The sequence below is a fragment of the Pteropus medius genome, unplaced genomic scaffold (assembly GCF_902729225.1).
Source record: "Pteropus medius unplaced genomic scaffold, Ma_sr-lr_union100, whole genome shotgun sequence".
In the NCBI taxonomy this organism is placed as follows: Eukaryota; Metazoa; Chordata; class Mammalia; order Chiroptera; family Pteropodidae; genus Pteropus; species Pteropus medius.
The window spans coordinates 2,154,030-2,166,595 of NW_024344253.1; the positions used below are offsets into that span (position 1 = coordinate 2,154,030).

The window sequence follows — 12,566 nt, forward strand, 5'->3', positions numbered from 1 at the left end:
AATTTACTTTTAATATTTATTAGTCTAACGAGAGGATAATGAAAATAATAATACTTATATAATAGGTATTTTTTAAGTGCTTTACATAGAACTAATTTTATTCTTCACACAGAAGGTATTTTATGACCCCTATGTATTAGTTTTTTGTTTTTGTTTTTGTTTTGTTTTTTAAAAATATTTAGCTTTAAACCAACTTTTCCAACTCAAAAGGCCAATAACACACTGGACATCATCCTGATTTGTAGATTTATTACCCAAACTCAGGCACTCTGCCACTTGCTGGCCTCACAACCAACTCTATGTAGGAAGAACCGTTACTTCCTTCCTACAGAAGAGAAACTGAGGCTCAAAGGCACCAAAGATATGTTAAGGGATGATAAAGCTTAGCTACAATTCTGCAATAGATGAAACAAACTCCTATGCAATATTCATTATATCCAAAAACAGCAATTGTAGAAAACTTCAAAGAATGAGACTTTGTATGGTTCTCGTAGTTGAATTTCAGAATGGGGCTAATTGGAACAGGAAAGGATCTAGTCAAAGGAAACTAAAGGCCAAAGGATTGCCTGGATGAAAGATGCCCTGAGTGGGAAGAGGACATCCCAGCTTCTCAGTCTAAGTAACTTTAGAGGCTACTATAAAATGAAATACAAGAACCAAGTGATGGACTTGTGAACACAATATTATAAATGAGTTAATGGAGATGCCCTGAATCCAGATAAAGAGTAAGTTTAGAATAAAGGAATACTACCTCATAAATGGGTAGTAGAGGCACATTATGTCAAGATATGAAGGTGGGAAATTAAAACAGAATTTTAAAAAATTTATTTGTTAGACTGTAAACTCCTCACAAAATTTTTTGAGTACAGAAAAAATATATATCTTATTTAACTTTCTAACCCCAATATCCAGAGTGATATCAAATACTTAACAAATGATGAGCACAAACAAATGAACATTCAGACAGACGCCTGGCAAATCAGAATATACTCCAGCTAATATAAGACATGGAAGGGAATCAAGTGCATTTAAGGCCTACGGGTGCCTATCAAAGTGTGACACACACAGCAGACTTTGAATAACATTTTGTTTATCAAGATGAATGACTGATATGAAAACCCAAAGAATCCTCAAGTCAACGTAAGGACAACCAAGTAGTAGTACATATACGGAGTCAATGGCTAGTAGACATCCATCCCAAAGCAAGTCAGCAAGCAAAGAAGACATGCTGACTGACCAGAGTCTTCTATGTCATGAGGTTTAAACCAAAAAACAAATGGTGTTCTTTTTCAGCCATCAGTTACTGCCATGAAAAAAAAAAAAAAAAAAAAAAAAAGATGGACCAGAATGACCAGTGGTCTAACCTCATGCAGTGGGTCTTAATATTTTATTGTCCAAATTAATCAACCCTCTGTGCTAAGTAGTTCACAGATGTCAATGTCAATGCTTCTTAATACTTAATGGTAACGATCAGCAACTTTGTGAGTTTGGTACATGAACACTTGTATTCATGGCACACATATTTATTTCCTTGTTTGATGGCACTTGTTCTTGTGAGGAACAACTGGTATGTTAAGCAAACAAATTAATCTCCCTTGGCCTTATCTCCATCAATAATAACTCAAAGGAGTAAAGGAGATAGCATCTATAAGCTTCCATTTTTGAGGTTCAATAAATCGAATTGTTACTTTCTTTTCACATCATATGTGGAAAGTGAAAAAAACACACTCTTCTTAGCTTTGATTTTTACCTCCATATTCATGGAAGATTTGTGGTTGATGCTGAGTGAAATAAAAATAGAGTGCTATAGCATGCAATAATGATCATCATTTTAATGATTAACTTTATGTAATGTGATGATTTGGTCTGATTAATATTGCAGGCATCATACTGTGGAAATTATGAAACAACTTAATTTGCTATAATTAAAAGCATGATGTCAACTCATTTTTAGATTGCATATAGGCAAAGTAAGCATAGGTTATAAACTATAATAAGCAGAACTTAAAACCAGCATACATTAAATTCTAATATGCCAAAGTTTGAGAAATGATATTTTTCATAAAGATTATCCACTAATAGCTACATATTTAACAAGTTATCAATTCTATATGATCACAAAGACCACGAAAATGGTATTTCAAAACAAAAATGTTTGGTAGTCTGCTTTGGTCAATGATAATCCTGGAAAATATTATCTTTTATTTCATCGCTGTTAAATTATTAGATGTGCCACAAACATTCATAACAACGTGAGTCCCATTCATTCATAAATTTAGCAAACATTTATGAAGTACCTATTACTTACAAAACAATGGTGCTAGGTACTATGATTAATTAAAGAATCCCTGCTTTTAAAAATCTCTCAGAGGCAGACAAATCACTAATTATATTCAGTGTGATAACATAAAAATCCTAAGGACACATATGGGCATTTTATACAGCAGTACTGTAGGTCAAGAAAGGACAGCCTAGAAAATGTCCTATATCAACTAATCTTGAAGGATGCATAAAAATTAGTTACTGGTAAAAAAAATTATTACTGGGAAGTTCTGGTATGGAATAGATTGTCTTGTTTTGGAGAGGAAAAGGACATAGGAGAGTAAAGGAGTTTATCTCAAGAAAAAAGAAAGGGCAGTGACCTGGTTAAATCCACTTGTAAACATGCATATCAGCATTTGCAAGTGGGCCCTTAACTTTGAAATGCTTTTGGTAAGATATACCTGTTAGTCTAGGATTACTATGGTCAACAAACGTGGCAACTATAGACTTATGGAGCATGGCTCTCTATAAGGAGTCATATAAATTATGTAATTATTGGAGTATAATAAGCTGGAGATGTTTCATAGTTAAAACATTTTCCTTTTGTGTGAGTTCCTTATGTTATTTAGAGACCAGACATTGATCTGGTATAAAGCCCATCCCGAAGCAGCAAAAGGGAACCTGGAGAACTGTGTTGGTGGTCCTGTACCACGCCTTATTTATCGGACACTTCATGTTTATTTGTATCCTTGAAATTATTTAAAAAGCTTGATGCAGATTATATCTCTAATTCATGTGCGTCTGATTTCACAGTCTAATCATCTGGTTATTCCTGTTACAGAGGAAATAAAGGGGGATAAAAACAGAGGCAGTAATTTCTGCCCATCTACTTAATCTCATCTTCCTCAATTTACTAAACAGTTCTTAATATATTCTGTACTTTTTGGTTTACACATACTCACAGTCAGTGGTGGAATGCATAACAACTTTGCTCTTCTTACTACTCTCTGAAATATACGAGAAGATTCTGCAATTATTCTTTGCTTGGGCAAAAATGTTTGCTGAAACCACAAATTGAGGTTCCTTCTTTTAGTACCTGCTATGGTGTTATGAGCTTTTGGTTTCTTATGTTACGCTCTTAAAATCAAAGAATCTTGAAGAGAAAGAAATGTTTCTCCATATGAGAGTTGTACAACCTTTGGATAAAAATAATTTCCCCTTAACTATTTTATTGAGTCACTACTGAGCTATGAAAACCAGAAATGCAACGCAAGGGATTTCTTAGAGGCTTAAAATGCCTTTGCACAGGTATCATAAAATACATCTTTTCTAACAAGTAAGAAGTATTCTTAAATACTACTCATTTATATTGATAATGTTTTCTAAAATCTAACTAGCTCTTACTACTCCTTAGGTTTGCAACAGTCAAGCTCTTCTGGTAGCTGTCGGAATATCTCACAAAATTATCTCCTGCATAACTTTGGTGACTTTGTAGTAGCTTCTTCAATCTTGAAATGCCTCTTAATACAAATTCTGTACAAATCATAATCCTCTGTGTTTTTATGCAACCTGCCAATCCTCTCTAATTCTTACAAGTTTTGATTAATTTTTACTCTTTAAATATTGCTTAGTTATATTTCTCCCCCCTTCCCCCTTTTTCCTTAATTCTCAGCTATATTTTAAGAGGCTAAAGACCAGGACTAACTTTTATTCAATCTTTTAATGCTAGGTTGATTTTGCAATGTTATTAAATGATACTTTTTAACATTTAAATTAAAAATAAAATGACTTAAAGCTATTGGAAGTCATTTTGGGGTATATGTGTATATACAGAAATTATATATTTTCAATATTTAATGTTCATTTAAATTCTTCCTACAAGGTTTTTGGTGTCCCTAAAATATTTATTTATTCAACATTCTTCACTGATCTGCTACACTGGATCAGCACTGTTCTATATTTTGAGTTAGATACCAAGGTGAGTGAGCCAATCCACTTGAATGAGCTTGCATTTCAACCTGTAGTATGAGTGTAAAAAGTAATAGCTACCCTGTGTGATCAATGCTATACTATAAGAAGCCAGTTTATAGAGATTATTTTCTAAAAATAGTCCCAGGTTCATATTTCTTGTAATTAAATAAAAAAGAAAAAGCATCAGCTACTGGTAGGAAAATGCATGTTCAGCTAGAAAGATGTAGTTAAGAAAAACTTTCACATGATCAACTGATGTTGAAAATGTGAGGGGAAGATCTACAGATCACGCCACGTGCACGATCTCTATGAGGTGTGCTGTGCGGTATCAGAAAGATTCAACTAAAGGGTACATTCTTGCACATTCAGAATTGCAGTAATATGAAGAAATTTTTGAATGACAGACCAGGCAATCTGGTACTGTGATTTTTGTTGTTAAAAATAATAAAGTAGCATTAATTATCAGAGCAGTTGACCTCTGAATGCTAAAATATGTGGAAACAGACATATCAAAGTTAATCGGTGCCATTTGGATGATTGAATAGGGGCAAGCCAAGCGCACGAGGTGGAAGTACAGAGAGCCCATCTAAAATATGGCAGATTGAAAGGCATATCATGTTGTGCTGGTATTTGGGAGGCTGAATATGTGAACAATACATTCTTGAAACAGTCTTTGTGTGTGGGATTGTGGGATTAAAACAATTTTGTACCATATTCTCAGTAACCATTAATAAGAACTACAGAGTTCTTCCCCGACCTTATCCTTTACAATTATCCACTCAGGCGGGACTTGAGTCCGACCTTCATGCCTCCTTTCGGGGATTCCCGACTGCCTAAAGCGTTCTTGCAGTTCTATCGGATCTGTCAACAGCTTTAAATACCAGCATTTGGGGGGATTCTGTTATCCTGTGAAATTTAATCTCACCTATTTAAGCTTGCAGAAAGTACTGGAGGGAATTATTAACAGATTTTCCCTCATCTTCTTAGCGGGTAGTGCTGAGTGATTGGCTGCTTTCCCTAAGGACCCATGGCTGAGAGGCGTGAGTTTGTCAGTAGCATCCTATTTAGCATGTGTGTGAGGCCACAGGGGAGCCTAGGGAGACTGAAAGACATTTGGAATCAGAATTACATCAATATGCTGATGATGCCTTCGTTCCTTCATTTCATCAAACCTATATCCTGTGGCATGGATGCTTTCTTAACTAAGATGGAGAATGCCCCCAAACAGCCCACTGCTGATGGCTCTCATCAGACAGATGAAAACTACCTCGACACGTTAGAGCAGGGGAACGGCAGCCTCAGCATCACCAGGGACCTTGTTAAAAATGCAAATTCTCAGGCCCACCCAGACCCAGAATCAGAAACTCCGGGACAAGGGCCCAGCAAGTTGTTTCATAAGCCCTCCGGGTGATTTTGATGCAAACATTGCATTAGAGAAACAGATAGGGTTGTCACTGCAGAATCTGCTGGGTAGGGCCTCCTAGCTTTGTAGATTAGAACCTTTATGGACCCAATCACATAGTTCTTCATTACTGACCATGCAGTGCACCTGGTCTCACACAATTCCATGTTAAATGTAATCGGCCTTTGGAAAAATCCAGAGTTGTCTCTAAAGGATGAGAGAACTGTATATGTTCTGCATCTTCCTCTCTCAAAAAAGCATCTGAGAATTAGACTGCAGCCTTGGATATGAACACGCTCGCGTACCTCATGGTTAGGCCTTTTACCAACAGACAAATCATGTTATTCCCAAATTGCATCTAAGAGCCCAAGCCCATTAAACGACACACATATTTGAGGAAAACTAAATTCTCCTGTTCCTCAATCTTCGTTGACTTTAAAGAAACCAAGTGTGGTTGCAGTTTGTGTATATTAGGGGTTGAAAGCATAAGAGGAATAGGAAAAACACAAAAAAATTAGGTATGATATTAAATTCTTCATATTGGTTAAAAGTCTGTTCTAGAACATATTTTCTCAAAAACCCTATCCTGAGGTAGAAACACGCTGCTGGACCTCATCCTGTGTTTTCAATTTCATAAGTGTTACCACTGCCACTTTATGGGCCCCTTTTCCAACGTAAACATAAAGGTAATGAGGGATAAACATGGAACGAACGCTGTAAAGTCTCCAGTCCTAAGAAAACAGTAAGCACTGGCCAGTGACCTGACTCTGGAATCTATGCACATTCTGATAATTTATTATTTATTAGTCCTTCTCTCATGCTGAGGAATTTTGCCTAAAATTACCAAACGAACCCTCAAAGGCCCACTGCTGTAACACTGATCTAAGTTGGAGAGTATTAGCCCTTTTAACGCTGGAAGGCTTGGATGCTGACCCCCTCCAGAAAACATTCATGCCATAACGATTCGTTGAACACTTCATCTGTGGCACCCACTGTGCTAGGCAGGGGAAGAAACAAAGTGACCAGGAGAGAAGACTATTGTCCCTGCTCTCATGGACCCCACAGTGAAGTCGTTTTAAGACCACATAAATGATTTGGTTTCTTGTAAGCTAATAATAAAGAAAGATCTGCACATTTGTTCTTCTAGTTGTAATTAAGCCCCAGACCCACTAGAGTTTTACTAAGCTATTTGGCAACCACATGACCTGGGACCTCGATGACTCGTTGCTTCCTCTCATTGCTTCGGTGACCAGGGCTCAGCCCACTGAACTATGCCTGGGCTCGGCTCCTTTCCTTCCTATAACCCAATTGCATTAACGAATAGCCTACTCTTTCCACTAACCCCTGACTAGCCTCCTTGCTTCTGACACAATCTCCCTTAAAATTTAACTCAGATCTTGGTGCTTCTCTGCTCAAAATAGTACAATAGTTTCAATTTTCACTCAGTAAAAACTACAAGCCTTATGAATGCCTACAGGACCTTACCCAGCCTGCCACATGCTGCTGTGTAGCCACAATGACTTTTTTTCTTGTTCCCAGAAGTCCCAGAGCCTTCTTGAATCAAGGGTGAATGCATCTCATCTGCCTTGATCTGAAACATTGTTTTCTCCCAGATGTCTACATTCCCTCAATGTCTTCATTTCTGTGCCCAAAAGTCATCTCCTTAGATGGGCCACTCTGTTTAAAATGGCAAATCCTGCCTCGTCTTCCACTTTACCCTCCCTCATATATACCTTTATATACTTATGTATTAATTAACTTTTCTCCATAGTACTAACCACCTTTCAGTATACTATTTATGTGACAATTTGTTTGATTATTGAGTGTCTTCTCCCACTAGGCACAAGCTCCATGAGGTCAAGAATTTCTACCTGATTTGTTCACTTCTATGTTCAAATTACCTGGAACAATGTCTGGTACACAACAGATGCTCAAAGAATATATATAAACTTTTATCTCTACCCTCTCAAACAATTGTCTGGTCTCATTTGTGTGTGTGTGTGTGTAACTGTGTATGTGTGATATGTGAGTGTATAGTGCATGTGTGTGTGAGTGGGTGGTGTGTGTGCGTGTGTGTGGTATGTGTGTGATGCATGTGTACGGTGTGTGTGGTGTGTATGTGTGGTGCATGTGTGTGACTGTGTGTGTGTGGTGAGTGTGTAGCCACCACTGGTTTCTGGCTGCCCGTCCCAGTGGGAGACGACACTAATGTGAAGTGTGAAGTGAGCCGACACTGCTGTTCAGGGCCACCTTCCCTCCCAACCCGCACGGTGAGGCTTATGCAACGAAAACTTCTCTGACACTAGAATCAGAACAAGATTTAAAATATTTAGTTCAAAATATTTCTCAAGTGCTTATTATTTGCTGAGGTCTTATGCATGGGATACAAAGATGAATAAAACTAGCTCCTATTTTCTTTCATCTTAAGCAAGTCACTTGACTCCAGTATGGCTGTTTTTCTGTTATTTGTACTATAATGAGATTGCACTGATTGATGTCTAAAACCCCAGAGAAAGCTCATATGATTATGAGATCATCTCCACCTGAATTTTGAAAAAAAAAGTCTGAAAAGGTAGACTACATGGAGAAAAGCTCAGATAACAAAGTTGACATCTGAAGCTCAGCCATAAACCAGTGGGGCTTCTGATATTTTAGTGAGATTAATCTCTAATGTGGTTAATCTATATGTGACAAATTACCTGTTGACTACACTTAAAATTCTTTTCTAGTATAGATACTCCAAATATGTTCAGGCATTCTAAAGCAAATCAATTTCATAATACTGATTTGGATTAAATGAGTAATCTATCTTTCTATAAATACATTTAGTTCTTGTTCTCAGAACTAATATCCTTTGTAAGGCATTATCTTTTTCTAATAACATGGAAATTTGAGGAGTCCGTGGTACATGTACCCAGCTGATGCCTCGCCCAAGATTAGTCACCAGTCACCTGTAAGAATAAAACTATTTTATATCTGTCATTTTTAGTAAGTTAACTAATTATTAATTCTAAATTATGCATACATTACACCTCTTAAAAAATAAATAGCAATCTCTGTTCTAATGGCTTCACAGCAGAATGAATTGACATAAGTATGACCAACATATATATCTTTGAATGCATCTTACGAATTTGGCTTATGGAACATTTTGAATGTCTCTAATTACTACATTCTCCTAATATCCATACGTTTTGTGAAGAGTACCTATTGTTTAAGACATAGAAGACAGCACATTCCACTGTTACTAGTTAAACACAGTGTATTTCAAAGATATCAACACTGAGAAAAAGGAGCACTCGACAAAGATAAATTTCTCTTTTTATCGAATTCAGTATTATAAAATAATTGTCTTTTACTGTGAATGTCTGAAGTGGAAAAAAAATTATGGTTAGCACAGAAATTTTTAAACTTGCATTTCACAATTTCAAGAACATTCTAATAATTTAAACTAGAAGATTGCACATTAATAATCTCATCTTTTGAAATCTGTTGCGTTACAACCCCATATTCTCTGATGGTTCTATTTTACCTCCTCGGGGACAGCTCTTATATTAACAAAGCCTTTTCTGAAGACGATGAACACGCGGCGGGCTCCACAACGCAAAGCGGATGTTGCACAGTCGAAAGCAGTGTCTCCAGCTCCGAGAACAATCACGGCACCCCGTATCGATGGCAATGGAGAGTGACAGGCGCACATTCCTGAATGATGAAAGGAAAACCGCATTTTCAAGTAGAGAAACCATTTCTGCATGACAGCTCAAAAGATACTTGTACTCAAAGCAGTGTAAAATTGCATCTTGCAGTTTTCGAGGATGGAGTGTCACTATCAAATTATTCTGCTTCATTGAAAGACAGTTTTATTCCCATTTAAAAAATATGCTCATATATATAATCTCATAGTCAGTACCTTAACTTCTTTTTTTTCCTTTTAGAAGGATAATTGCAACACATTTTGAAGTATTTAGGTCGTAACAAATTGGAATCAATCAATTAAAACTCTCTTTGGTAAAATGGTGATGTGTATTTTTAACTTGGCATCATTAAATTTCTGTTTGTTAGAAGAAAAAAGTAGTCCTTATGATCTGGGTTAATCATTCACAACATTTCATGAAAATGCTACTTCAATATTACCTAATAAGATTCTAGTTTAGAGCCCGGCTATATGTTACATTTAGTGAACTTTGAAAATCTGAATAAGTGCTGAATAAGTGTTCTTTATGTAACTGGAGAATTTATGAGAACTATTTTTTTAAATAGTAAAATAAAACTGTCTCCCTTTTACCACTTTTCTTTCTTTTTTTTTTTTGTAAAACTGATAATGAAAAAATAACTTTCTAAGTATCCATTTCTTAAGAGCACCTATATGAAGATTTGATGTCCATATGAAAATTCGTGTAAAAAAAGTAAAATGCAGGTGTTCTCTCAGTGTTAAGTGGCAGTGTATTATCAGATTAAATAAGACTGTTGATAAGATAAATTACTATAATTTTGAAATGGCACCATGGATAGCATAGACCTATAATTTCCATAAGTGTAATCATTTTGCTTGGAAGAGTCTGCATTCGGGATTACATAATTGGCCATCTGTAATTCTCAAATTTATGTTGTGTGTACTCTGACCTTCCTTAGAAAGGGTTGCAGGCAGAAACATCCCATTCTCCTGGAAGAAGGAAGGTGGAGGTGGGTGGTCCACATCTCCAGCTGTAAACTTCTACTGAACAATCTAATACAGAAAGTTACTATTTTTCGGGGGGTAGAGGCGGAGATGTAAATTCTTATCTTTTCCATGTGTAATTAAATGTCAGAATAGAATTTTAGGAGACATACATTTAAAGGACTTAGATGATCTGGTTTTGAAGAATATATGACAGCTTCTCTACACATGAAGACGATGACTCTAGTCCAGGCAAAACACAGTACAGGTTTGGCTTCAGGCTGCTGTTCTGGGTCTATGAAGTGATATTACAGAGACTACGTACCTGGGCATCTACCAAATTATTTTATTTTAATTTTATAAATTTGCTGTTCCAGGAGAGACTAAATCTTTCTGTCTGCTTGGACACAAATTATGTAAGCTATGTCCACTTTTAAGATAAAAAAATTAAATAAAACAGTTCTCAGACTGAAGTTCTAGCCATTTCTCTTAAGAAAATCTTCTGATGTTTGTTTACAACTCTCTTACTTTGAAGCAATTTTCATGATACAGTTTAGACCTGTATATAATACAGTGAAAAATCCTTAGGATGATGTTTGATTGGAAGAATAAACAAATAGGCTGTTCTGGCAAACTGTTGCATAAGGCTTTTTCTTCTTCTTTATATTATTGTTGCAAAAGGATCAATTTCAAATCTGAACAGCATCTTGCTAAGCCTGGATTCAATATAAATGTGTAATATGTACAACAACATAGGAAACATTAAGAATAAAACAGCGTATTATACCTGCTTTACTGCCTTTGGCTACAAGTGGCAAAAAGTCTTTGGATGTATAAAATCCCTGGTCCTGTGTCAGGCCTTGGAAGATGTCGTCTTTATTGGGTTCTGGCAAACCTAAGTAATAAAAATTTATAAAATATTGTTAGCAGGGAGAGGAATGTTTCCAACTGGATATTTAAAAAAAAAAAGTAGAAAGCTGCAATCATTAAACTAATGTGGTCCTTAGAGAAAAAAAAAATCTATAAGAAAATCAACATGAAATAATGTACATAATCTAATGTACAGACCTCAGAGTATACTTTTAATATCTAACTAAGCACACATGATAAATCACACTTTCATGTACACATATATGTATATGGAAACATAGACACACAAATACATATAGAATTAAGGGAGAAAATCATGTTATATTCTTTCCTCATGTCATATATAAAAATAAGTTTCTGATGTATTAAGATGATAAATATAAAAAGTTCATTGTAAAAATATATATATATATGTATATGTATGCATGTATTTATCTAGTTCCTGAATGTGGAAGATCCTAAAAAATATTCAATGGAAAAAATGTATTTTAGCACAAAAATTCAGCTACTTCTACATTTCGAAAATATTATCAATAAATTAAAAGGCAAATGATTCTCCAGAATATTTTAACAAACAAAATGTCTTTATGATATCAAAAATTTTCTCAATTTCAATAAGGAAGATTAGCTTTTCAATAGAAGCATAAACAAAGCATAACAAAAATTGAGATTAAAAAATATAAATAGTTTATAAGCACCAAAAATCTTAACTACATTAGTCATTTAAGAAGTGCAATCGGCTATGATTTATCCTCTACTAATAAATAAAGGATTTAAGAAAAACAGACTACGTGGCAAGGGTAGATATGGGGTTTGTTATACACCTTCAGGAGACACACATGCTGGTGCTCAGTTTCTAGAAAACAGTTTTGACTCTATCCTAAGGAAACATTATAAAGACTTAATGTGCAAAAATGGTTAATAATTTTTTTTTAAATAGAGACAGAAAAAGAAGAAAGAATACCAAAATGCCAAAGAATGAATACATTAGTCTTACTTTAAAAAAGAAAAAAGAACAGAACAAAATCAAAATATAGTGCTAAATGAACTGGCAGAATACAAAACTGTATGTAGTATGAGTCAAGTTTTGTAAAAAAGAATCTATAAATTATATAATCTGAAAGGTAATTGCTTCTGGTTGTGGGGTGATATGCTTTTTATTATCATTATTATTTCCTTTTTTCCAAATATTCTATAACATGTACGTATTAACTCCATAATTACTGAAATTTTGAAAAGAAAATGAATAGCAGACTACATTTTTTTTCAAAGTATAAATAAAGCAAATCCGATAGCAATCACCTCACCACAGGAAAGTGGAGAATTAATTCATCTCAATTCTATAAGGACTGGAGGATATTTGTAGTTTGATTTTTATATACTGTCCAAAACTCATTCTACCAA

The 12,566-nt window shown here is 35.2% G+C and overlaps 1 protein-coding gene across 3 annotated transcripts in view; it reads right to left on the bottom strand.

Moving 5' to 3' along the window:
- The window catches only part of DPYD (dihydropyrimidine dehydrogenase), a 701,368-nt gene that overhangs the window by 408,859 nt on the left and 279,943 nt on the right, over positions 1–12,566 (bottom strand). For all 3 annotated transcript variants that reach the window (XM_039869542.1, XM_039869543.1, XM_039869544.1), the window contains 2 exons: positions 11,080–11,187; positions 9,168–9,337 (listed from right to left, as the gene is read on the bottom strand). In XM_039869542.1, coding sequence (XP_039725476.1) covers positions 9,168–9,337; positions 11,080–11,187 — 278 coding nt within the window. The remainder of the gene's footprint in view (positions 1–9,167; positions 9,338–11,079; positions 11,188–12,566) is intronic.